We start from the raw sequence: 24,328 nt of genomic DNA on the forward strand, positions 1-24,328 counted from the left end.
TTTAACTTTAGGACTATTGGCAAGGAAAATAGCCTTAACTAATTAAAAGGATGACAACAGAAAGGAGTAGGTTTGGGATAAATGATCATACCTCCTGCTCATCACCTACTTCCTAAACCAGGGATCAGCAACCTTTCAGAAGTGGGGTGCCGAGTCTTCGTTTATTCACACTAATTTAAGGTTTCGCGTGCCAGTAATACATTTTAACGTTTTTAGAAGGTCTCTTTCTATGTCTATAATACATAACTAAACTATTGTTGTATGTAAAGTAAATAAGGTTTCTAAAATGTTTAAGAAGCTTCATTTAAAATTAAATTAAAATGCAGAGCCCCCCGGACCGGTGGCCACGACCCGGGAAGTGTGAGTGCCACTGAAAATCGGCTCGAGTGCCGCCTTCGGCATGTGCCATAGGTTGCCTACCCCGTCCTACACAATGGGATTGAGGGTGAGCAAAGAAAAACATGTGGTTACACAACTCTTGGGCTTAGTCTACACTAGGAAGGTAGGTCACTATAACTGTGTCACTGGGGGGGGGGTGTGAAGCACCCCACATCCATAGCGATGCCCTTCAGCCGACCTACCCCTGGTGGTGTGAACAGCCCTAGGCAGGGGGGAGAAGATTATCAAGGCCCATTAACGTTAAATGAGTCACACTAAATGTCACACTCCAGCTCTCCTGGGGCCCTGCTGCCCCTCATCCTGGGGCCCAGCCCCCACCCCCCCAACTGCCTTAGGGCCACGCCCCTCTGGGGCCATAAAAGGCCCCGCCCCACAACTCCCCACCCCGCTGCACTAGGGCCCCGCCCCCAGAGGGGCTCTCCAGGGGCCCGCCCCCGCTGAACGGCCCGTGACACCTCAGGCCGCACCGCACTACGGCGCGTTACTATAGAAACCAAGAACAACAGGAGTCCGGTTCCGCTTCCCGCTTTGCCTCAGCCGGCGCGCGCAAACGGGTGGGGGGGAAGAAGAGAGGCGTGCGCATGCGCAGTCGCTCTCTCGGGGGCTCCCGGCGCATGCGCGCGAACGGCCTGGCGCGGAGCTGCAGCCGGAGCCGGGACGATGTCTCGCTACGGGCGCTATGGAGGCGGTAAGTGCCGGGCCGCCGTCGCTTTTCTCCTGCTCGGGGCCCAGGGGAGTGGCCTGCGCGGGGCTCGCTGGGGCAGCGCCATTTTGCGCAGGTCGGGCGCGCGCCGCTGCGGGAGCGCCGGGCTGCGGGAGCGCTGAGGAGCGAAATGGAGGCGGTGTCAACAAAGATGGCGGCACCTCAGTGGGGGCGGGGCCGGGGACTGTCCGCTGAGTGGCGGCGCGCGCAGCGCCTCCCTCTGCTCGCCTCCGCGGGGGAGGGGCGCCGCCCGGCTGCTACTGAGCATGCGCCTGCGAGCCGGCTATGGCCAGGCCCAGCGGCTGCAGTAGCCGCCCGCTGCCGGGAGGGGGCGGTAGTGCGCGGGGCGGACGCAGGCAGGGAGGGGGCGGGCTGAGGCGCTGCCAGGCAGGGCCGGGGGGAGGTGACTGGTGCCCTCCGCAGGGCGAGGGGTCCCCGGGGCAGGATTGCACCGCTCAGCGCCCCCGTCCCGGGGCTGGGGCTGGCACGGGCTCCGTGCAGCCCAGAGGCGGTTTGTGTCTCCCCCCCCCCCGCTAGGGGGTGTCCTGTGTGTGTGTGAGAGACTCCCCTCCCTGCCCGCTAGGTGTGTGTGTGTGTGTGTGTGTGAGAGAGACTCTCCCCCCCCCGCTAGGGGGTGTCCTGTGTGTGTGTGAGACTCTCCCTCCCCCTGCCCGCTAGGGGGTGTTCTGTGTGCGTGTGAGAGAGACTCTCCCCTCCCCCCCGCTAGGGGGTGTTCTGTGTGCGTGTGAGAGAGACTCTCCCCTCCCCCCCGCTAGGGGGTGTTCTGTGTGCGTGTGAGACCCTTCCTCCCCCCCCCGCTAGGGGGTGTTGTGTGTGTGTGTGTGAGAGACTCCCCCCCCCACTAGGGGGTGTCCTTAGTGTGTGTGTGTGTGTGTGTGACTCTTCCCCCGCTATGGGGTGCGTGCCTCCCCCCCCACACCCACTAGGGGGTGTCCTGTGTGTGTGTGTGAGAGACTCTCCCCCCCCCCCGCTATGGGGTGTGCTTAGTGTGTGTGTGTGTGAGAGACTCTCCCCCCCCACGCTATGGGGTGTCCTGTGTGTGTGTGACTCTCCCCCCCCCACCCCTGCTATGGGGTGTCCTTAGTGTATGTGAGTGAGAGAGACTCCACCTCTTCTCTATGGGGTGTCCTTAGCGTGTGAGAGACTCTCCCCACAAAGCTATGCAGAGTCCTTAGTGTTTGTGTGACTCTCCCCACCCACCCCCACTATAGGGTGTCCTTAGTGTGTGCACACGTGTAAGAGACTCCCGTCCCCCCGCTATGAGGTGTCCTTAATGTGTGTGAGAGAGACTCCCCCAGCTCATCTGTCTGCATAAAGCCTGAGACCAGCATACAGCCTTGTCTTAAGCGGTATTCTGAGTAATCCAGGGTGTAGTGTGATGCCTTTGGGTATGTCTACACTACCAGAGTAGTTCGATTCTACTTAAATCGAATTTGTGGAACCGATATTACAAAGTCGAACCTGTGTATCCACACTAAGGACAGTAATTCGACTTTGTGAGTCCACACTAACGGGGCAAGCGTCGACATTGGAAGCGGTGCACTGTGGGCAGCTATCCCACAGTTCCCGCAGTCCCCACTGCTCATTGGAATTCTGGGTCGAGCCCCCAATGCCTGCTGGGGGGAAAAATGTGTCGAGGGTGGTTTTGGGTAACTGTCGTCATTCAACCGTCACTCCCGCCCTCCCTCCCTGAAAGCGCCAGCAGACAATCAGTTTGCGCACTTTTCTGGTGAGTGACAGCGCAGACGCCACAGCATGGCGAGCATGGAGCCCGCTGCGATCATCGCTGCAGTTATGGCCGTTGTCAACTCCTCGCACCTTATCGTCCACCTTTTTCACAGTCAGATGCTGAGAAATCGGGCGAGGAGGCTACGGCAGCGCGGTGAGGACATGAAGTCTGAGAGTGGCACAGACCTCTCACAAAGCACGGGACCCCGCGCCGTGGACATCATGGTGGCAATGGGTCATGTTCATGCTGTGGAACGGCGATTCTGGGCCCGGGAAACAAGCACGGACTGGTGGGACTGCATAGTGCTGCAGGTCTGGGATGAATCACAGTGGCTGCGAAACTTTAGGATGCGTAAGGGCACTTTCCTTGAACTGAGAGTTGCTGTCCCCTGCCCTGAAGCACAAGGACACCCGGATGCGAGCAGCCCTGACTGTGTAGAAGCGAGTGGCCATAGCCCTCTGGAAACTTGCAACGCCAGACAACTACCGGTCAGTAGCGAACCACTTTGGCGTGGGCAAATCTACCGTGGGGGTTGCTGTGATGCAAGTAGCCAACGCAATCGTTGAGCTACTGCTCTCAAAGGTAGTGACCCTGGGAAACGTTCAGGTCATCATAGATGGCTTCGCCGCGATGGGATTCCCAAACTGTGGTGGGGCTATAGATGGAACTCACATCCCTATCCTGGGACCCGACTACCAGGCCAGCCAGTATATTAACCGAAAGGGCTACTTTTCAATGGTGCTGCAAGCAATGGTGGACCATACGGGACATTTTACCAACATCAACGTCGGATGGCCGGGCAAGGTTCATGACGGGCGTGTTTTCCAGGAACTCTGGTCTGTTTAGACGCCTGCTGGAAGGTAGTTTCTTCCCGGACCACAAAATAACTGTTGGGGATGTGGAGATGCCTATAGTGATCCTCGGGGACCCAGCCTACCCGCTAATGCCCTGGCTCATGAAGCCCTATACAGGTGCCATGGACAGTGACAAAGAACTCTTCAGCTACCAGCTGAGCAAGTGCAGAATGGTGGTGGAGTGTGCTTTTGGACCTCTCAAGGGGAGATGGAGAAGCTTACTGACTCGCTCAGATCTCAGCGAAACCACTATCCCCATTGTTATTGCAGCTTGCTGTGTGCTGCACAATCTCTGTGAGAGCAAGGGGGAAGACCTTTATGGCGGGATGGGAGGTTGAGGCAAATAGCCTGGCTGCTGATTACTCCCAGCCAGACAGACATGCGATTAGAAGAGCCCTGGGGGAAGTGCTGTGCATCCGGGACGCTTTGAAAGCTAGGTTCCTCAGTGAGCAGGGTAACCTGTGACTATTAAGTTTGTTTACAGAGAAGCTGAACCTGCCCCCGTTTCTTTACCCAGTTAATGTTGACTATCCTCTGCAGTTACATACCCCGTTCCCCCCCTTCCAACACATGTTTAAAAATAAAATACATGGAACTTTAACACCATTTTCTTTATTACTGATTTCGCGGTAAAGGGTTGAAACTGGGATGCTGACTGTGGTGGGTAGTGTGTGTAGTGATGTAAAGACCGCTTCTAAACTTGAGGAATGACAGGCTCCTGCTCCTAGAGCGGTCTGCAGTGGTGGACTGGTTGTTTCAACGGAGCCTGCCACCCCTCCTTTTCGGGACTCTGTGTGTGGTGGCTATGTGACTTTGTGGCAGGGGAGGACGGTTACAGATCCCCTGCTGCGTGGCTCTGTGATCCAGGATAAGGACCACTGCATAAGATCTCTAACCGCCCTCCCCCACCACAAAGTCACATAGTCGTCCCCCCCCGTCCCCTCCGAACATGAAAACCACCTCCCAGGGTGCCTAGTGACTGCACTGTGTGTGTGACCTGCTGCTGAACCTGCCCCCGTGTCTGTACCCTGGTAAAGGTGACTGTCCTGTCCAATTACCAACCCCCTTCCCCCCCGTTCAAACACAATCTCCTCTAAAAGAACATGACGGAAACAGTAATTAACAGAAAAGTATTTATCAACTAGACGGTTAGGGGATGAAACTGGGACGGGGGCTTGGGTGAGGCGGGAAGGAAAGAACTTATCAAAATTTTGGGAATGAGAGCCTTCTTGTACTTGAGCACTCTGCAGGGGTGGAGTGACAGTTTTCACGGCCCCTGCCGCCCCTCCTTCTTGGTACTTTGGGTGAGGGGGGTATGGGACTTTGTGGCGGGGGAGGGCGGTTAGAGAGAGACTGCAGTGGGGCTCTGTCCTCCTGCCTCCGGTCCTGCAGAACATCCACAAGGCGCTGGAGCATGTCTGTTTGCTCCCTCATTAGTCCAAGCAGCGTTTGAGTCGCCTGCTGGTCTTCCTGCCGCCTCCTGTTCGCTCTGTGAGCGCTGGTACTGCGACATGTTCTCCCTCCACTGGGTCTGCTGGGCCGCCTCGGCTCGGGAGCAGCCCATAAGTTCTGAGAACATCTCGTCCCGTGTTCTTTTCTTTCGCCGCCTAATCTGCGCCAGCCTTTGTGAGGGGGATGCCGGGGTAGGTCGGGAGACAGTTGCAGCTGTGTGATGGGGAAAAAGGGAGTGAATTCCTTACAAAGATACATTTTTGCGAACAATGAACATAGTCTAGTCTGTCTCTGAACAAGACCATGCACAGCACCTATCTCATGCGCACTCAGGACAAGTTCGAATTTTCGGCCTTCGCATTCAGTGCCTGGGGTCTTGCAGTGGAGATCAGACAAGTGGGGCAGCACAGCAGAATTTGAGTAGCAGGTAGACGTGGTAAGCTGTAGACTTTTGGCTGCTTAAAACTTAATTTATAGCAGTGCCCTCCTTTCACGGTCAAAGCAATGCTCCTAGCGTTGGCCAGTTCCTGCTGCCGGCAGTCCAGAAAGCATGAACTCTGCCCCTGTCCCACCGCCTCGCGGCTGTCCCCGGGAAAGATCCCTGTATGCTGCCCCTGTCCCACCTCCACCGCGTGGCTGTAAACCGCCGGTTATAGTTATGTAAAGGAACAGGCAAGCAGTCCCAATACTAACATTCCCCTAATTCAAAGCAGGTCACCATGAGCGAGATCACTCTGAGGATCATCAGTGAGTGACACAGATAAAGACCTGCGTGAAAAGCAAAGCAAAAAAAAAGCAGGCCCCCGCCGCCGCTGCTCGAGGGAATGAATGACTGACTGCAGATACACACTTTTTTCACAGGCTACCAAGGGGACCACGGAGGAAGGCCCTCTCCCCCAGGAACCTCATGCAGAGGCTTTTCAATTACCTCCTTCGAGGAAGAGGAGAGGATTTTAAGTTTCTGTTCTATCCCCTGATCTCTATTCTTCATATATATTATTCCTCTTTTCTTAATAATTAAAATAAAATGTTTGTTAAAAATGTGTACTGACTGACTGATCCCTGATTCAGGATCGGGATTTCCGATTGGAGGGAGGGGGAGGATAACGTGGGGAGTGAGGGTGATGGGATCTGCCGAGGAAATCAAAATTGTAAGCGCTGGCTGCTGCCTGCGTCTCTCGCTCTCCTCTCATCTCTCATCTTCCCCTCCCATTCTCTCTCCGAGAACATCGTCGACACTATCCCATCCAGTCCCAGTCCACTGGTCGGTCGGGGTGGTGGCGGTGGGTAGTTGTGAATGGAATGCAGTGCCTCATAGAATGCATGAAAGGGGAGTGTCCGTTTGCCGCTTTGGTCTTCTGGTAGCCTTGTCTCAGCTCCTTGATTTTCATGTGTCACTGCGTTGCATCCCGGCTGTATCCTCTCTCTGTCATGGCTTTGGAGATCTTCTTGTAGATCTTTGCATTCCTTTTTTTGGAGCGCAGCTCTGAAAGCACAGACTCATCGCCCCACACAGCGATCAGATCCAAGACTTCCCGATATCAGTCCATGCTGGGGCCCTCTTTCTATTCTGAGATTGCATGGACACCTCTGCTGGAGAGCTCTGCATCGTTGCCAGTGCTGCTGAGCTCGCCACGATGTCCAAACAGGAAATGAGATTCAAACTGGCCAGACAGGAAAAGGAATTCAAATTTTCCCAGGGCTTTTCCTGTGTGGCTGGTCAGAGCATCCGAGCTCGGACTGCTGTCCAGAGCGTCAGAGTGGTGCACTGTGGGATAGCTCCCGGAGCTATTAGCGTCGAATTCCATCCACACCTACCCTAATTCGACATGGCCATGTCGAATTTAGCGCTACTCCCCTCGTCGGGGAGGAGTACAGAAATTGAACTAAAGAGACCTGTATGTCGAACTAAATAGCTTCATTGTGTGGACGGGTGCAGGGTTAATTCGATTTAACGCTGCTAAATTCGACATAACCTCCTAGTGTAGACCAGGCCTTTGTTTCCTTTTTTAAAATGTGACTTATTGCTCTTAGCACTTCCTTTACCTGGTACATACTTCTAAGAGCAAATAATCGTTGCTGAAACTAACACCAGTATTTCTTCTCACATCTCAGTGTTTCTCAGAGAGCACTTTGTATTGTGACATTAGCAGTTAGTTCTGAATGTCCCCCTCCCTTTAAAAAACAAAACAAAAAAACCAATTTATTCTTTGGGATCATAGGGCATCAAAGCTGACAGATTTGCTAGGTTGGTATCACAGCTTCTTCAGTTTCCTTTAATCCACCCCTGGGGATTGCATTTGCAAGGTGCTGTTTTGTCACTTTCTCCAGGACCCTAATGCTTTCCTCATATCAACACTTGTGGAACTTGGTTCCACAATATTCACTACAGGCCAGATTTGCAAAGATTGAAAGCCCCTAGATGCTTTTGAGAATCCCACTTGTTGCCTAAATACCTTTTTAAAACCTGGCTCTCAGGGTACTATACTATCATATGAAGGCATTCTCAAAGGCAAATTTCTACTTTTTTTTTTTAAAAAAAAGTTAGCATAGGTATACAACCCCAAGATAGACACATTGAAACAGCATGAGTCATACACCCACAAAAGTGATGAAATTAAAAATAGGGGTTATTTTAAATTTGCCTTTTTCTTTGAGTTAAGGTACACTATCGTCATACTTTCCCATTGCCTCACCCAAACAATTCATATATCTAGAACAGTTATACATACCAGTAACATTAAATACTGTTTTGGACATCCAGTAGTGAGATTCTCTCCCTCCCCTCATTGAAAACACTTAAAATCCTTATTTCTGTAAGTAATTCCCCATCCTGCAAATGCTGAAATTCACTGTCCTCCTTACTTCATTTGTTGCATGCATAAATATTGCTTTTTCTGCTGCATTGTTTATACTTCCAATTGTATATTTTAATTTCATAGCCTTCTGTATGAAAAAAAAGTCACTGAAATGTAGCATTTTCTTAAGAACGAGGACACAGACTGATTCTGGCTAGGCTGTTAAATGAAACATTCATAGCTTGACAGATACTGTGATTGTGGGGCTAGCTCTGCTCCTTTACCATCAGAGGTACTTGGGTCTATATGTCTACAACTCTCCATTTTTGTGGGTGTTATGGAAAACCAGATAAAGCATTTTGAACTAAAGGAATTAATAGGCTTTGTCCCCCTCAATTTGCCTTATCTGCTTTTATTAAGGGAATGTCTAGAGGGTGTGAAATTAATGTGCATATATTAAAGCACCATAAAACCCTGTGTGGACATTTTCATTCAAAATGAAAGTGGCCAGTGTTGACAGTAGCAGTCAGGGCAACCAAAGAAAATTGCAGGAGTCCTTCCCCAACACTATTAATAATCAGACCTTTGGCTTGTTTTGAACAGTTTTAAAATTTGAGCTAGTCCAGGTTTATCCACTTTTTGTATCCAAAGAGTAGGAGTGTAGTACTGGAGTATCTCTTAACTTACAGAAAAGCCTTTGCACTATTTCACAGTTGTCAATTTTGGGCTGATAAGCCACTTACTGAAATGTTAAGGTTAGAATTTAAGGTAACCTTGCTCTTCCTTTCTGTCCTGTGCGGATCAGGACATCTTTCATGAGCTGGAGAAAGAAGGCCTGATAGCATGATGCTAGATCAGGGGTCGGCAACCTTTCAGAAGTGGTGTGCCGAGTCTTCATTTATTCACTCTAATTTAAAGTTTTGTGTGCCAGTAATACATTAACTTTTTAGAAGGTCTCTTTCTATAAGTTTATATTATATAACTAAACGATTGTATGTAAAGTAAATAAGGTTTTCAAAATATTTAAGAAGCTTCAATTAAATAAAAATGCTGATCTTACGCTGCCAGCCTGGGGTTCTGTTCACCTAGGCTGGCAGCGGGCTGAGCGGGCCCTGTGGCCAGGATGCCGGCTGTCAAGGGGCTGGCAACTGGGACCCCAGACCTTGGAGGGGAGGGGGTTCCAGGGGTCAGGGCAGAGGCTTGGGGTTTATGGGGGTTCCAAGGGTCAGGGCTGGGGGGGTGCAGGGCAGAAGGCTGAGGTGTTAAGCTCATGGGGGTGTTCCCAGCCCCCTGCCCTGAGCCGCTCATGGCAGGGGGCTGGGAGGGATATGCCCTGTTCCACCCCCTTCCCCAGAGCCCCATCCCTACCTCTTCTCTGCCTCCTCTACCGGGAGCAGGCTGCCACTCTTCCCCCTCCCCCTCGCAAGGGCCATCAGCTGATCCGCACAGGGAAGGAGAGGAGGAGGGGCAGGAAAGCACCACAGTGGGGGAGGGGGGAAGCTTGGCTGCCGCAGGACCAAGCTTCTGCCCCCGCAGGGGAGAGCAGTGGGGGCTGAGTGGGGCTGGGGGCCGGGACAGCAGCAGGCAGCAGCGTGCCGTGTTTGGCATGCGTGCTGTAGGTTGCCGACTCGTGTGCTAGATCCTGCTGTGCATGCAGCGAGTGGTGGCATAGGTGTTCAGTGATCCCATCTCTGAGCAATGCATCTAAAGTGGTGGTACTCTTATCCCATTAGAATTAGCCAATTGGTTCACGTTTGGTGCTTTAACTGAGAAGATTCCTCTTTAATTTCTGCCTTTACCTGCTCATTACCCCACTATAAACCATATCTTATCCCAGGGAAGTTTGCAACAATACTGCATACATATACAAACAACATCTTTCTTATATTATGATGGTAATACTAATGAGTCTATTATTGTGATACCCACAAAGGTATGAGGACACAGTATGGATTTTTGTTACATCCTTTCAGCTAACTTAAAACTTTGATGTTTTTCTTAGCTCATGTACAGAGTGCAGAGCTGATCACCTAGCCAGAAACATCCATAAATAGTGTGGCAGCGTGAAGGATTGGGGGCTGTCTTATAGCACCCTCTTCCAGTTGGGTATAGACTTGCTCAGCTAATCCTTTCCCTGGGGGAATTCTTCCTGGAACCTTCTCAGAGCCCAGGGAGGTAGTTTCTAGCAGGGTTAGTTGTGGGCTTTTTCTGTTATTTCAAATCTCCTCAACAAGACAAGATCTAAAGTTCAACTCTATCCCTCACACCCATAAGTTCATCAACCTAAAAGTTCCTGGTTCTTACCTCAGAGCCTTTGTGATAAAAGGATTTCCTACCATTTGCCTTCTGTCTACTTGTTTCTTGGAGTAGTTGTTGTAGCCTTTGGCTGGTATTACAATACCTCTGCTCTAGTTCCTGCTCTTCCTTTTATGAGGATCAACCAGTTAAGCTGCAGGTGTTTTTCCCAGGTGTAGTGGGTGGGGCTAATTAGCCAGTTGCTGGCCTCCAATTTGTCAAGGTCATTTTGAATTCTACTCCTGTCCTCCAAAGTGCTTGCAATCCCTCCCAGCTTGGTATCACCAGCACATTTTATAAGCATAATCTCCAATTCATTATCCAAGTAATTAGGGAAAATATTGAATAGTACTGGACCCCGGATCGACCTTTGCAGGTCCACACTAGATACGCCCTCCCAAATTGACAGCGAACCATTGATAATTATTCGAGTATCATCTTTAACCAGTTATGCCCTTACCTTATAGTAGTTTCATTTAGAACATATTTCCCTAGTTTGCTTATGGGAATGTCATGTGGGACTCAGAAGCCTTACTAAAATCAAGATATATCACATCTACTGCTTCCTCCCATCCCGTTAGACAGTAATCCTGCCAGAGAAGGAAATCAGGTTTGTTTGGCAAGATTTGTTCTTGATAGGTCTGTGCTGGCTATTCCTTATAACCCTGTTATCCTCTAGATTTTAACCAATTGACTGTTTAATAATTTGTTCCAGTATCTTTCTAGGTATCAAAGTTAGGCTGACTGGCCTGTAATTCCTGGGTCCTCTTTGTTCCTCTATAAAGAGACTCAGGGCTAGATTCACAAAGATTTAGATGCCTCTGTCCCAATTTTAAGTTCCACTGCAATTCCCAAAATCTCGCCAAACCCTTTAAGCACTAGGTTTCTGTATTCTCAGGGTAAAGTTCCTTAGGTGCCTACATGTCTATCTTTAAGTATGCGCGCTGCTGCCTTACTCTAGGCATCTGGATACCTATATCCCACCTAAGCCCAGAGCAATTCACAAACCAGGGAAGATGATGGGAGACAATGCTCATTTTGCATGTGGGCCTTATCCTGTAGTTGTGCTCAGAGGCTGCCTAGTGGATTAAGTTACAAGTTACCTTATTGCTTCTAGCCTAGTGGTTAGTGCCCTTGCCTTGGATGTGATATACCCAAGTTCAATTCCTCCCTCAGGCAGAATGGGAAAAATGATGTGAATAGTGTTTCGCACATCCAAACTGAGTGCTCTAACCCAGTAGTTCTCAACCAGCGGTATACATACCTCTGGGTGTACACAGAGGTATTACAGGGGAGATACATCAACTCATCAAAAGCACTAACTAAAATTTCATACAGCCAATGACTTGTTTATATTGCTCTATACACTGAAATGTAAGTAAAATATTTATATTCCACTTGATTTATTGTATCATATGGTAACAATGAGAAAGTCAGCAGTATTTCAGTAGGAGTGGGCTGTGATTCTTTTGTATTTTTTGTCTGATTCTGTAGGCAAATAGTTTTTAAGTGAGATGAAACTTGGGGATACACAAGGCAAATCAGACTCCTGAAAGGGGTACAGTTGTCTGGAAAGGTTGAAAGCCACTGCTCTAACCCCTGATCATGCCCCCTTCTTTGTGTCTGTAGTAATTTAACCCCCCCCACAAACACACAAGTACATATACCAATTTAAAAAAAAATCAACATGCAACTCTCCCTAAATATTAAAAACAAGAAGGCATTGATTCAAACAGAGCCATTTAAGTATATAGTAATGTAAATTTTAAGTGAGATACTGCTTACTTGCATCACACTGTTGTTACTAGTGTGATAGGTGCACCTGTTTTTTGGAGCAGAGCAATTCCATCCTGGGTTGGACACTCGAGACAACTATCTGGAGATCCCCTTCTGTCTTCAATTAAATGTGCACACTGCATCGTAGTAAACGGATTAATGTACAGATGGCAGCGACTTTGGATAATGCTCTGCAAGCTAAACAGAAATCCGTCTGTCTAGAGTCAAATGCACAGTGCCGTCTGAGGACCTGATATGTCTGGAGGAATCAGCTTTGCTAGTTGTTCATTGCTGTGGGTAAAATGTGTGCAGTCATTTTTCCCCCCTAAAGCTTCTCAATCCCCCCTGCCCCCAAATATATTCTGTGCCCCCCAGTTTGATGGGGACGAGGAAGATGAGAGGTAGAAAGTTGTGATAGGTCTACCCCATCTGTCACAATTTGCTACCTGGGATGGGAGTATGGGAAAGGCAGAGACAACAAATTGTGACAGGGCAGCAAAAAAAGAACACCTACTTGTCAGTAACTTCTGCCAGTAGCGAATTGTGATGATAGCAGTTTGTAATGTTACACTGGCCGCGTTGCTGAACTGTGGAGACGTGGTGGGTCTGGGGAGGGCTACTCAGTCACTCAACGACCGCGTGACTTGCTCTTGCAGAGACCAAGGTGTACGTGGGGAACCTGGGCACCGGGGCCGGCAAGGGCGAGCTGGAGCGAGCCTTCAGCTACTACGGGCCCCTGCGCACCGTGTGGATCGCGCGGAACCCGCCGGGCTTCGCCTTCGTGGAGTTTGAAGACCCAAGAGATGCTGAAGATGCAGTTCGAGGTTTGGATGGAAAGTACGAATGCATTGTATTTCCGGTGGCCTTAACTTCTGACTAAGGGTATGTCTGCACTACAAGTGTGACAGCAGCATTGCCACCGCCCCACTGGAGTGTAGACACTTGCTACAGCAGTGATGGAAAGAGTATCTCCATCGCTGTAGTAAATCCAACCCTTGGGAGACGAGGACGGTAGAATTCTTCCATAAACCTCATAGTGTCTACTAGGGATATAAATATCATTTTTTAAAAATACCCATTTAAGCTATTAAAATTATATCGGTTAACGGTTTAATATTTTACATCCCCAGTTGGCACCCCGTCACCACTCCCTCCTGCGCATTGTTATGGCAATGGGAGGTGCAGGGAGGGAGAGACCATTACGTGATCTGGGAGTATTATGGTGATTGGGAGGTGTCATGGCGAGGGAGATACTGGTCTCCCTCGGTACGTTGCGGGACTTTGGCTAGTTCCGGTCACGTGCCCCTTGCTGCCCAGCTCCCTGGCCGCCCCATGGGCCAGGAGGCAGCGAGACCTCCCTAGTAGCAGCAGCGGCCGGAGTTAGTGCCCAGCGCCACCTGGCCCCTCAGCCCGCCGTACCGACATCATGTGGCAGCAGCGAGCGGCGCCCTGAGTAGCCGCCCACACGGTAGGAGTCCGGATGGTGTCCAGGGCTCAGCATAGTCTCGCGAGGTGCTGGGCCAGCGGGGGGTGGCGGCTGCTCCCCAGGCAGGGGGCCTGTTTCTGTGGAGGATGCCATGTTGCCCGGCCGGGGTTGCTGTGCTGGTTCCTGGTGGGGAGCGAGGCACCGCTGTTCCGGGCTCTCAAGCCATTGCCGTGCAAGGACAGCTCGGCTTGTCCTGCCCTGGGCGCTGCCGCTGACTGGAGAGCAGGATGAGGATAGAGAAGAGACGGATTTGTTAATGCATACAGTGTGCTCGGATGTGGGAGCGGGGGCAATCTGTTTTGAACGTTAACTGCAATATAGTAACGGTAAGACTAATACTTATCGGTTAACCATTTGACCGTTTAATATTTTACATCCCTAGCGTCTACAACAGGGCTTGTGTAGGCTTACCTACATCTCTCAGATGAGAATTTTTCACACCCCTGAGTGACATAACTAGGTTGACCTAAGTGTTAGGTGTAGATCAGGGTTTAAAAGATGTAGCTCTTTTACAGCATTGGGATTCTCAAATGTTAGTGGTTCTTTAGAGATTGGCTTTCTTATTTTATAGGTATTAGATAAGGAATAATACCAGATTATTAATTGATATTTTTTATAAATCAAATTACAGGGTGATTTGTGGCTCGCGAGTGAGAGTTGAGCTGTCAACAGGCATGCCCCGCCGCTCCCGCTATGATAGACCTCCTGCACGGCGACCATTTGATCCTAACGACCGATGTTACGAATGTGGCGAGAAAGGTCATTATGCTTATGACTGTCATCGCTATAGTCGTCGAAGGAGGAGCAGGTATGTGTGTGAAAGGAGTGATTGGTTCTTTTCACCAGTTACTGTTGTCGTTAGCCAAGAAGAGAATGTTATGCCAGTTTAATTTAACTTTAATGCTGTAATTATACAGGCATATATTACAATTTGTTATTTCATATAAATGTTAATATATTAATAATCAACCTGGTCAAAACCTTTCAGGTTTCTTCGTTTGAGTCAGTCGCCTTGATTCAGAATGTCACGAGCCTTAAGATATCATGCTGAGGCGCCTTGCAAAATCCGACAATTAAGATCCTTCTAGACCTTGAGGTGATCAGCATAAGAGGCCAGATCCCCTCGAGCCATCTACACCTAGCTTCACCATATTCTTTAAAGGGCAGAAAATTTGAGACGGTGATCGCCGTAACAGTAAATTTGGCTTTCAATTGGGGCCCCCCCCCTCCGGTTTAGAAAGAGGAACACCAGATTGACCACATTCCCACCTAGAAAAATCTTCTTGCGTCAATCAAGCCTCACCCTGGCTCATTTGGCTGTCAGTTTGATCGTCGTTAGATTGAAGAGAACACCTAGATGCAGCGATCGGCTATAGATACTTCTAGATCGTCTAGATCTGCTAGACCTTGGGCCAAAGAGGGTCGACCTGCAAACTTGCAAGGTTTATTTTAATACACATTACAGTGTTTTTATATTATCATGTAATTCTAAATGTAATTCAGCTTAACATCTTTTCTAGGGAGTAAAAATACTCAAAGCAAATAGGCCCTGAGTTTTTCCAACTGACAGACACTAATTTTTAGTTGTCTGAAATTTTGACTTCAACAGAGGCTCACGTGCGCTAATTGCTAAAGTTGTTTTTTAATACTTATTTTTTCTAACCTACAATTAGGTCACGTTCTAGATCTCATTCAAGGTCCAGAGGAAGAAGGTATTCTCGGTCACGCAGCCGAAGCCGTGGTAGGAGGTGAGTTTCAGGCTGTCTTGTGCTTCCCTTTTTTAAGAGATGTCAAACATTGCATAATTATATTTTTAAATTTTTCCCTGCAGGTCCAGGTCAGCTTCCCTTCGCAGATCCAGATCTGTCTCTCCTCGTAGATCTAGATCAGCCTCACCCCGCAGGTCCCGATCGGGTTCTTTAAAAAGATCAAGGTAATTGTTGTTATGCACAATAACTACCAGATAATGTTTTTATTAAGGTTGTAAATTCAGATATATTTGTGGGAAGTGTAACTTTCCGTGTTTGCAGAGCAGACTCTTTGAAAAAGGCCTGACAACCCTCAAGACCGAACTATAACTCCTTTAAAAGGGCTATGGGGTGTAAAAGTAAAATAAATTATATTGTAAAAATAAGAATGGATTAAAGAAATGTTGTATGTACCTTTAAGCAGAAATAAGAAATGTTAAAATACAGGTGCCAGGAAAAGAAACATTAGGCATAAACAATGGTGCTAATGGCAAAACATTAACAAAAAATGGGTAATAGTTAGTAAAAAAATAAGATATGCATGCCTAGCCCAGGTTCTGATTCTGGTTCTGATTCTGCTTCCTTTGTTATCTTGTTAAGTTCTCACCCTTTATCTGTATAAATAAGATAGTTTGTGTCTTGCATGGTGCTCACATTATCTGGGTGTTATTAGCAGAGCACTGTGCTAATAAAACAGAGTGGTCTGACAAACTGTGAGTCCTGAGTTTAACTTTGACAGGGGGAATGCATTAACTTTAGTTCCTCTTGAACTAAAGTAGATAGCGAAAAAAGAGTTTTCTGAGGGCTTGTTTACACAGAGCAGAAATGTGCACTATTGCAATGTGACTTCTAAAGAGCATTAATATGTTTGTGCATTAATTGGTCTGGGTAGACCCTGCTGGTGTGCACTAAAGGTTCTCTGGTGTGCTTTAACATAGTGCTTTTTCAAACAAAAACGGGCTACACGGACAAATTAATGTGCAGTACATTACCCCACCATGTAGGCAAGCACTGAGCTTTTGGGACAACATGGATAAAGCTATAACCTTATTCTGTGTAATCTAGGTGTCTGTTCAGATTGTCCTATGCACCCTGTAGGTCCTGTGATCTTGAGCACCAATCGGCAACAAGGCTACTTTGATAGGCTACTTTAATCATCGTAATACTTTCTCCTGGAGCTGGATTGGTTTTTATTAGTTTCTTTTCAAACTTAGATCTAGATCCAGATCACGATCAAGATCCAGGTCTGTTACATGGCCAAGAAGCAGGTAAGATCTTTGACAGAATTGATTAAAGCAACTAACTAATAGCTGCAGGCTGAATTAACTTGTGGTCAAATGCATTAGTTTTTTTTCAATTCTAAGTAAATGCTAGGTGCTCTCTAACCTCCTTTTCCAGCAAGTTTGGGGTATGAAGTGTTCTAAAATTGTACATCATAGACTTATTTGTAATAGATTTTATTACTTTACCTGCAGTTTTACAGGACACCTTAGGTTTAGATCTGTGATGGTGAACAATAGGCAAACCTTCGGTACATAAACCAGTTGTGACTAGTATGCATGTATGCCAGTTAATATGTATGAGAAACACGTCACCTAAAACTGAAGTAAGTCCTAGTACTCAAATGCACCTTGCCCATTTGAGATCATAATTCCTTCCTGCTTCTAACGTGCAGGAAGTCAAAGCACACTGTTGTGCTACTACGTAAAGCAGTTCCCTCCCAAGGATTCTCCATGCCAGATTCTTGGTATTCTGTAGTGCCCTAGGTACGTGCCCAGGACAAGTGCATGAAAGACTCACTCACCAGTGCCCAAATTCTTGGTTACTGCTGACTCAGACTGTCTGAACGCTGATCTCTGAACGGTACTGGGCAGCAACTGTTAGTTGTGGTACCTGAATTAGATTAAAATGTGGCATAATAGTGTGAAGGATTGTTTTGTACAGAATGGATCATAGGAATTAAATGTCTCAAACCGGATTTAAAGAATTGTGTGTAAAACGTTTCATGCTGGAGTTCTCATTAATACTTCTATAATGAGTAGCTCTAAGCCGCAGTCCATGCGTGGGTGTGCCATGGACAACGAAGCTGGCATTCATGGAGCAGGTCTCCTGCTGTCTGTTATGTAAAGATGGAATTAAAATGTGGGATTACGGATGATGCTGTTCCAGTCTCTGCTCTCGACTACATCCGTTGGTTTGCTCCCTGTCTCGAAAGGCTGTAGGATTAAAGAAGAGCTCTCTCCTCGCTGCATCTCTTCCATTTCTTCTAGCCGCAGCTGTGTGGGGTGGGGGCGTGGAGCGTGCCTAGAGAAAGCAAAGCGAAGCAGCACCTAGAGGAGTAGGTGGGAAAGCCCCTTGCCTAGAAGGGAGGAAGAGCCCATTACTGTTGATGGCAAGCGACAGGATCCCTGTTACAAGTGGGAGAGACGGTGAGAACTTTCTTGGGGAAGGGGAGGATGAAGAGTAGGGGAAGCCCTGCTTGGTAGTGGGGCAGGAGAGGTGAATCCTAACTAGAAGGACCAATGTAGAAGGTGACAGATAAGAGAGGAGAAATACTGACATGAGTGCAGTAAAATTCGGGAGGGAGGGAGACAGGGAGAAGCCCTGTTTAGTGTGGGGGAGGAGAAGTGTGGTGTGCTTTCTCTTGCTGCTAAGGTGGGCTCTTTCTACCTGTTACCTCATAAGTGCCACAGTGAGCCTTAACATTTCTTCCTCCAAGTTCACTTCTCCACTTGGCCATTCTTTTCATCTTCATTGAATCTGCCCAGACTTTAATTGGTATATGCCAGTGATGTGCAGAGGACAACTAATCAAGATCAACTTGCATGTCAGCGAGGGAGACTCTTGGATAACCCTGCATACCATTGGCTACTGAGTTTTAGCACTGGGATTGTTTTCTCAGAGTCAGCAGTTTGTTCTCAGATGAAGGGATTACACCTAGAATTCCCATTTTAACATTAAACTTATTCATGGCCTACCCGTGTCACTGTAAGTGTGCAGTTAAGTGGTGAAGCATTGATACTGTTCATTGAGCATGGTAAGCAGACGATTCTCATGGCTTCCTTACAGAAGAACAAAGGGAAGGCTTGGCATTAGAGCTATAGAAGTTCTAGAACCAGTTAAACGTTCTCATCCTGCTGCTAATTTTAAAATGTCACAAAATCACATTAGGAGAACTTGTTTCTGATGCTGGTTATATTAAGGAGGCACTGCTCTCATGCTAATTCTTTTTGTTGAAAGATTTTCTGAGCCAAGAAAATGGCACAAGTGTTGCCATACTGCAGAAATAGTTAGGGGGAATCAAACACAAATGAATATGAGTGAGCAACTTATATCTGCCTTGAAAACATGCTGGTATATTTCATTACATGAGTATTGATGCATGGGCCTGAGAATGGTCAGCAGTCACTGCAAGATGTGCATCACATGAGGTGGAATGCATAAACTAACTGCTGACACTACTGGGGATTGCTTAAGTAAAGAATAAATATCGGTGCCCTGTTTCAAGGTTTCTGCTTCTGAAAATACCTGAAAGTGACAACCCCAGTGAAGTTCAGTGTATGGTTTACTGTAGCAGGCTTCATGCATTATCTTCATAAACTAATTGGCCACATGAGTGAAATTTCATTGTCTTGTGTGTCAAGAAAGTCTATGCAAAAGCAAATGAGCAACACTTGGTGTGATGGAGCTGGTAAGGAAGGAAGGTTATGAATTTCTCGGTCATAGGCCTGGTCTACACTACGCGTTTAAACCGGTTTAAGGAGTGTAAAACCGATTTAACGCCACACCCGTCCACACTGAGGCCCTTTATATTGATATAAAGGGCTCTTTAAACCGGTTTCTGTACTCCTCCCTAACAAGAGGAGTAGCGCTAGTATCGGTATTACCATATCGGATTAGGGTTAGTGTGGCCGCAAATCGACGGTATTGGCCTCCGGGCGGTATCCCACAGTGCCCCACTGACCGCTCTGGACAGGAATCTGAACTCGGATGCAGTGGCTAGGTAGACAGGAAAAGCCCCGCGAACTTTTGAATATTTCCTGTTTGCCCAGCGTGGAGCTCTGATCAGAACGGGTGGCGATGCAGTCCGAAATCAAAATAAAAAAAGAGCTCCAGCATGGACCATGCAGATGTGATCGCAGTAAGGGCAGGCAAATCTGTTCTATCAGCGCTCCGTTACAGAAGACGAAATTCAAAATCATTTTTAAAAAATCTCCACACAGACGCCATTGCTGGAGCTCTTTTTTTATTTTGATTTCGGACTACATCGCCACCCGTTGCTTTCCCAGAGGAAGGAGTGACTGACGACATTTACCCAGAACCACCCGCGACAATGATTTTTGCCCCATCAGGCACTGGGATCTCAACCCGGAAATTCCAAGGAGCGGGGGAGGCTGCGGGAACTATGGGATAGCTACGGGATAGCTACCCACAGTGCAACGCTCCAGAAGTCGATGCTAGCCTCGGACCGTGGACACACACCACCGATTTAATGTGTTTAGTGGGGCCGCGCGCACTCGATTTTATACAATCTGTTTTGCTAAACCGGTTTATGTAAAATCGGAATAATCCCGTAGTGTAGACGTACCCATAGTGACTTTTGATGATTGAGAGCTCTAGATTCTTACAAGAATTAATATTAGGACTGAGGTACAGCAGTGTCACTTGCCTAAAGCAGTATTTGTTTCAAAGAAACCAAGTTCTTGGTTCAGAAAGGACATTAAGGGATGCACTAGTTGAATGACTTGATGTGTTCTGCTGACTGAACTCAATGTAATAGTTCAGGGGTAGGCAACCTATGGCACGTGTGTGCTGAAGGTGGCACGCAAGCTGATTTTCAGTGGCACTCACACTGCCCGGGTCCTGGCCACCGGTCCGGGGGGCTCTGCATTTTAATTTAATTTTAAATGAAGCTTCTTAAACATTTTATAAACCTTATTTACTTTACATACAACAGTAGTTTAGTTCTATATTATAGACTTCTAGAAAGAGACCTTCTAAAAACATTAAAATGTATTACTGGCACGCAAAACCTTAAATTAGTGACTAAATGAAAACTCGGCACACCACTTCTGAAAGTTTGCTGACCCCTGTAATAGTTCAAGGTTTACCTAAACATAGCGATCACAATTCTGACAACATCAAAGCTTATGAAATGCGGAAATAGTTGAGGAAAGGCTTGAATACTGGAAAACTAAAATATTATTTGTTGATGAAACTATCTAGAAAATTCATCTACTTTCATGGACAACATTGGTAACATTGAAGTGCACTTCAAACTTGTTCCAGTGTAGCTGGCATCTTTGGAAGTCTTTTCAGAACAGTTAACTTTCCATAGCTAGAAAACATGTCTCACTTTCAGCAGACACGCTTAACCAAGGTTGAAGATTTCAAGTGGCGAAGGTGTTAACATTGAAATGATGATGGCTAAGCTTCAGGAGAGTACTGTCTGGAAAACAGATTGGCTTTTAGGTGGAAGACATCCATCCCGATGGAATCTTGCCAGTTTGGAATACAGCACTCAATTGTTTTGTGAAAATACTAGTCATAGCTTTGATTGGACAATGTACTCATATGAACTGTCTCAAGTAATATCTAGAATAGAATGATGACTGCAGCATGTGTGGTACTGAATTAAAAAGCTGTCTTCTGAAACGTAACTGCAGAAGCCCCACACATGGGTGGATTTCTGCCTGTCAGTTACCAGCCCTCCACAGTTTTCTTGGCATGTAGTATGAATTTTATCATCACTGGTTTAGGTAACTTCACTGTATGTGCATCCCACTGGTGCCTTGCTGAGCCTTATTTCTCTCCCATTGTAGGTCTGGGTCCCATGGTAGATCTAAATCTGGCTCACCTGCTAAAAGGTGAGCATGTAATGTAATGCACTAGATCTTTTAGAAGTCACTATTGCTTCATCATGATTCACAAAGCCCTTTGCTTGAACCAGTATTTCACTTGTATTTGAAGGATGTTATTGCTAAGTTTTAATAGTTGGGATTTTTACTACAAAGGTCATGAATATTTACTGAGATGGGGAATGGAGGGTGATTTCCCTACCCCATATTTTGTTTTAACTGTTTAGTTTCCACCACGGTACTGCTTCCTCTTAAACTTGTTCTTCTCCTCCACCCCTATATCACAGAATTGTTGTGACAGTTAAATATTGTTCTTAAAACACCTAAAAGGGTTTGCTGCAAAGGCATATATAGCTACAGCTGTAGTAGGGATGGTGGGGATTAATTTGATGCTCCAACAAATCCTCGTAAAAAATTTTGGACGTGTTGCCAGCGATACCTATATAAAATGGTGACTAAGGTTCCAGAGAGTTTCTCACTGTTGTTAGGTATGGGAGAACTTGTTTTGTTGTAATGTAATGTCACTTTGAGTTGTCACTTGGTGTTTCTTTCTGTTTTGCAGCCGATCAAAGTCCAGATCCCCCTCTCCAAAGAGAAGGTAAGTTGAATCTTGCTACTAAAGACTGCTGGGTATAGCACATTATTACAGTGTCTTGTCATCACTACTGAAAAGTCAGCATTTGCCAGCACCTTTTCCTTTACTTAACTGTAAGCAGTAAAAGGAATCTTTTGGAGAGACTGGGCTTCCTTAGTGCATGTGACACTGATTACTAAAGTGAGGCACCCAGAGGGAACATGGTGCATCGTGAAGAGCTTGCCTTGGGCTATTTCTGATGGGCTTCCAGCCTCTGTAAAGGTTTCATTGAACTGAGATCCATGCAAGAGGATAAGCAAAAGCACATGAAACTTATGGGTAAATAATCACAGGGAGAATCCATTTTAAATAGTCTATTTAAAAACTCCAGTGACTGTAATGAGACTAACTTCTTTTGTAGAAGGTGCAATGGGCTACTTTTGGCTTACAGTTAAACCTTTTTCAGAAGGACTGAACCCAGTTTCTCAAGGGATGTTTGTAGCCAGAGGAAAAATCTGAATAATACTAAGGATAGTGGGAAATGGAAATGGCTCAGATTAAATGTGTGAAACAAAACAAACTAAAGACTTCTTGTAACAAACACCCATCTGGCTGAATGGACTCAAACTGCTGTCATCCTTGCTGCTGGCTCTACCTTAACAAATAGCTGCACAGTCTGCTGTTCCTACATGGTAATAGCAAGATGAAATTCTCTACATTTTCCTTTTGTAGCCCAGATCAGTTCTTATTAGAACTTCTGTATGTTTTTATGTAATTAATCACTAGCCTTGTTTTTTCAATTTTAGTCTGAGCCATTTATAACCATTCTCCATTAACTTGGGTAAGTATGCTCTTCTGAACACTTGGAGACAATTCTTCCAAGCTTGGTAAAAATCTCCTGAGGGAAGGAGTGCATGAGAAGGGGAGTAGCTTGTAACATGCCACACTGAGACCTTGTTTGTACTCTTCCTTTTCCTCCTTACTCTGTTCTTTTCCTCTTATTCTTTTGGACACTTTAGAAAAGACTGTCAAATCTTAAAGATGCATTGTTTATTCATTAAAAAGACTAATGACTCTATAGCAAACTTGAGATTTCTTACATCCTTGAGGATATTGTCTAACAGTGTATGTTTGCAAGGTCTGTTTTAGAAAAAAAACTAACTCACTAAATTCATCAGTGCTGGGAAGGGCTTTCTGGGTGTGGTGGGTGGTGTTGACTCTGCAGTTCCAGATGAATATTGAAGTTACTCCAACTGACTTCTGTTTTCTTTTCACTTTCAGTCATTCACCATCAGGAAGCCCTCGAAGGAGGAGTGCAAGTCCTGTAAGAATGGACTGAAATTTCAAAGTTAACCTTCTGGGAAGAACGTTATTTTGTTTACATTATTAAAAGGGATTTGTGGTGTCTTTGATGTATATGGTAAGGGCTTAGTTCTAGAAGGGTATTTCAATCTGATAACAATTGGCCTGGATCTGGATCATTTAAATTCTGCAAAATCACATCAGTAGACTAGTGCACAACTTGTTTTGTTGTATGTATTAACATGCTGTGATCTGAAAATGTGGGACTCTTTTATTGACATTTTTTTATTGCCTCGTTGAAATAAAATGTGTATTTCTAACTAAAAAACTTCCTTGTGGTGCCCTACTGCTTAACAAAAAAAAAAGGTGGCTACCATTAGCCTACCCTAAACCAATCATATTCTTCCCAGTTTATTTTAAATAGTCTCTAGTTATGTGAACTTGTTATTGACGTTAAATGGATGATGACAACATTTTAAACAGTGACTAAAAATCCTTTATCTCAGTTGCCATAACTTCCTGTAATATCATATACATGAGCTCTCTATTCATTGTAATCTTCCAATGTAGAGAGAGTATGAATTTCTAATATCTAAAGTTTGTTTACAAAAAGTAAAGCCTTTCTTATCACAAAGCAGAAGGGCACAAGCACAATATTTCCACTGTAGGTTACCTTTAAATAACAGTTCATGTTCCGAGAGGAAAAGGCAGCTTTTTTTCACTCTTTCTCTATCACAACCCATTTATGGTCAGTTAGTCTAACCTGAGAAAAACTGAACGAAACTGAGAACTGTTCCGCAACACAGGTTGCAATCAAAAAGCAGCCTGTATGCTGATAGACAAAACCTGTTCAGATATTGTAAAATAAACTCTATAGTGCACACAGCAAATATGTGGTTGAAGAACTTAAAATGAATCTTATGAGAAACTCCCTAAAGCCTTGTTGGTCTGTAGCCAGGAGTGCATGGGGATATGACATTTCATGTTGAAACTAAGACTGGCTGTCCATAGGTCTTATCTGATTGGCAAATATAGCGTTGGACTGCCAGTTTCCTTCTTAATAGATATTTTAAAATCTCCATTTATTTTTTTTAAATTCTGGACTACTTTATTTAATGTAGCTAGATGTCAGTTTCAACATTTAAGGAGAACTGTTAAGGTTTTCCAAACATCCACTGAATTCAAAATAGCAGACTTGTGTGGGCTCCTAATGAAATGGCTAATGGCAGATTAAAAGTTTACAACTTGTAAAAGTATAAAGTTATTAATGTACCTTAAATAGCAAAATGACCTTTTGGACCAAAAGACAAATTTTGGGTAACCCATGATTTTC

At 46.2% G+C, this 24,328-nt stretch overlaps 1 protein-coding gene across 2 annotated transcripts; it reads left to right on the forward strand.

Annotated features, from left to right (window-relative positions):
- The first annotated feature begins 798 nt into the window (after positions 1-798).
- On the forward strand, positions 799-23,111 carry LOC120401217 (serine/arginine-rich splicing factor 7). Of its 2 annotated transcripts, none has more exons than XM_039530887.1 (9): positions 799-1,087; positions 12,684-12,864; positions 14,145-14,321; positions 15,187-15,261; positions 15,345-15,446; positions 16,476-16,529; positions 21,084-21,128; positions 21,682-21,717; positions 22,975-23,111. In XM_039530887.1, the coding sequence occupies exons 1-9, from the start codon at positions 1,060-1,062 to the stop codon at positions 23,030-23,032; spliced, it is 756 nt and encodes a 251-aa protein (XP_039386821.1). In that variant the 5' UTR covers positions 799-1,059; the 3' UTR covers positions 23,033-23,111. The 2 variants fall into 2 exon arrangements, with proteins under 2 accessions (XP_039386821.1, XP_039386822.1); XM_039530888.1 differs by lacking the exon at positions 22,975-23,111 and adding an exon at positions 22,500-22,868.
- Positions 23,112-24,328: the final 1,217 nt, after the last annotated feature.

Source organism: Mauremys reevesii, linkage group 3, assembly GCF_016161935.1.
Source record: "Mauremys reevesii isolate NIE-2019 linkage group 3, ASM1616193v1, whole genome shotgun sequence".
Lineage (NCBI taxonomy): Eukaryota > Metazoa > Chordata > Testudines > Geoemydidae > Mauremys > Mauremys reevesii.

Bases quoted from the DNA above. Each gene is read 5' to 3' on its own strand.
- LOC120401217 (XM_039530887.1), top strand. From the start codon at position 1,060: ATGTCTCGCTACGGGCGCTATGGAGGCG. The intron at 1,088-12,683 runs GTAAGTGCCGGG...TTGCTCTTGCAG, and splicing joins CTACGGGCGCTATGGAGGCG to AGACCAAGGTGTACGTGGGG. The intron at 16,530-21,083 runs GTAAGATCTTTG...CTCCCATTGTAG, and splicing joins GTTACATGGCCAAGAAGCAG to GTCTGGGTCCCATGGTAGAT.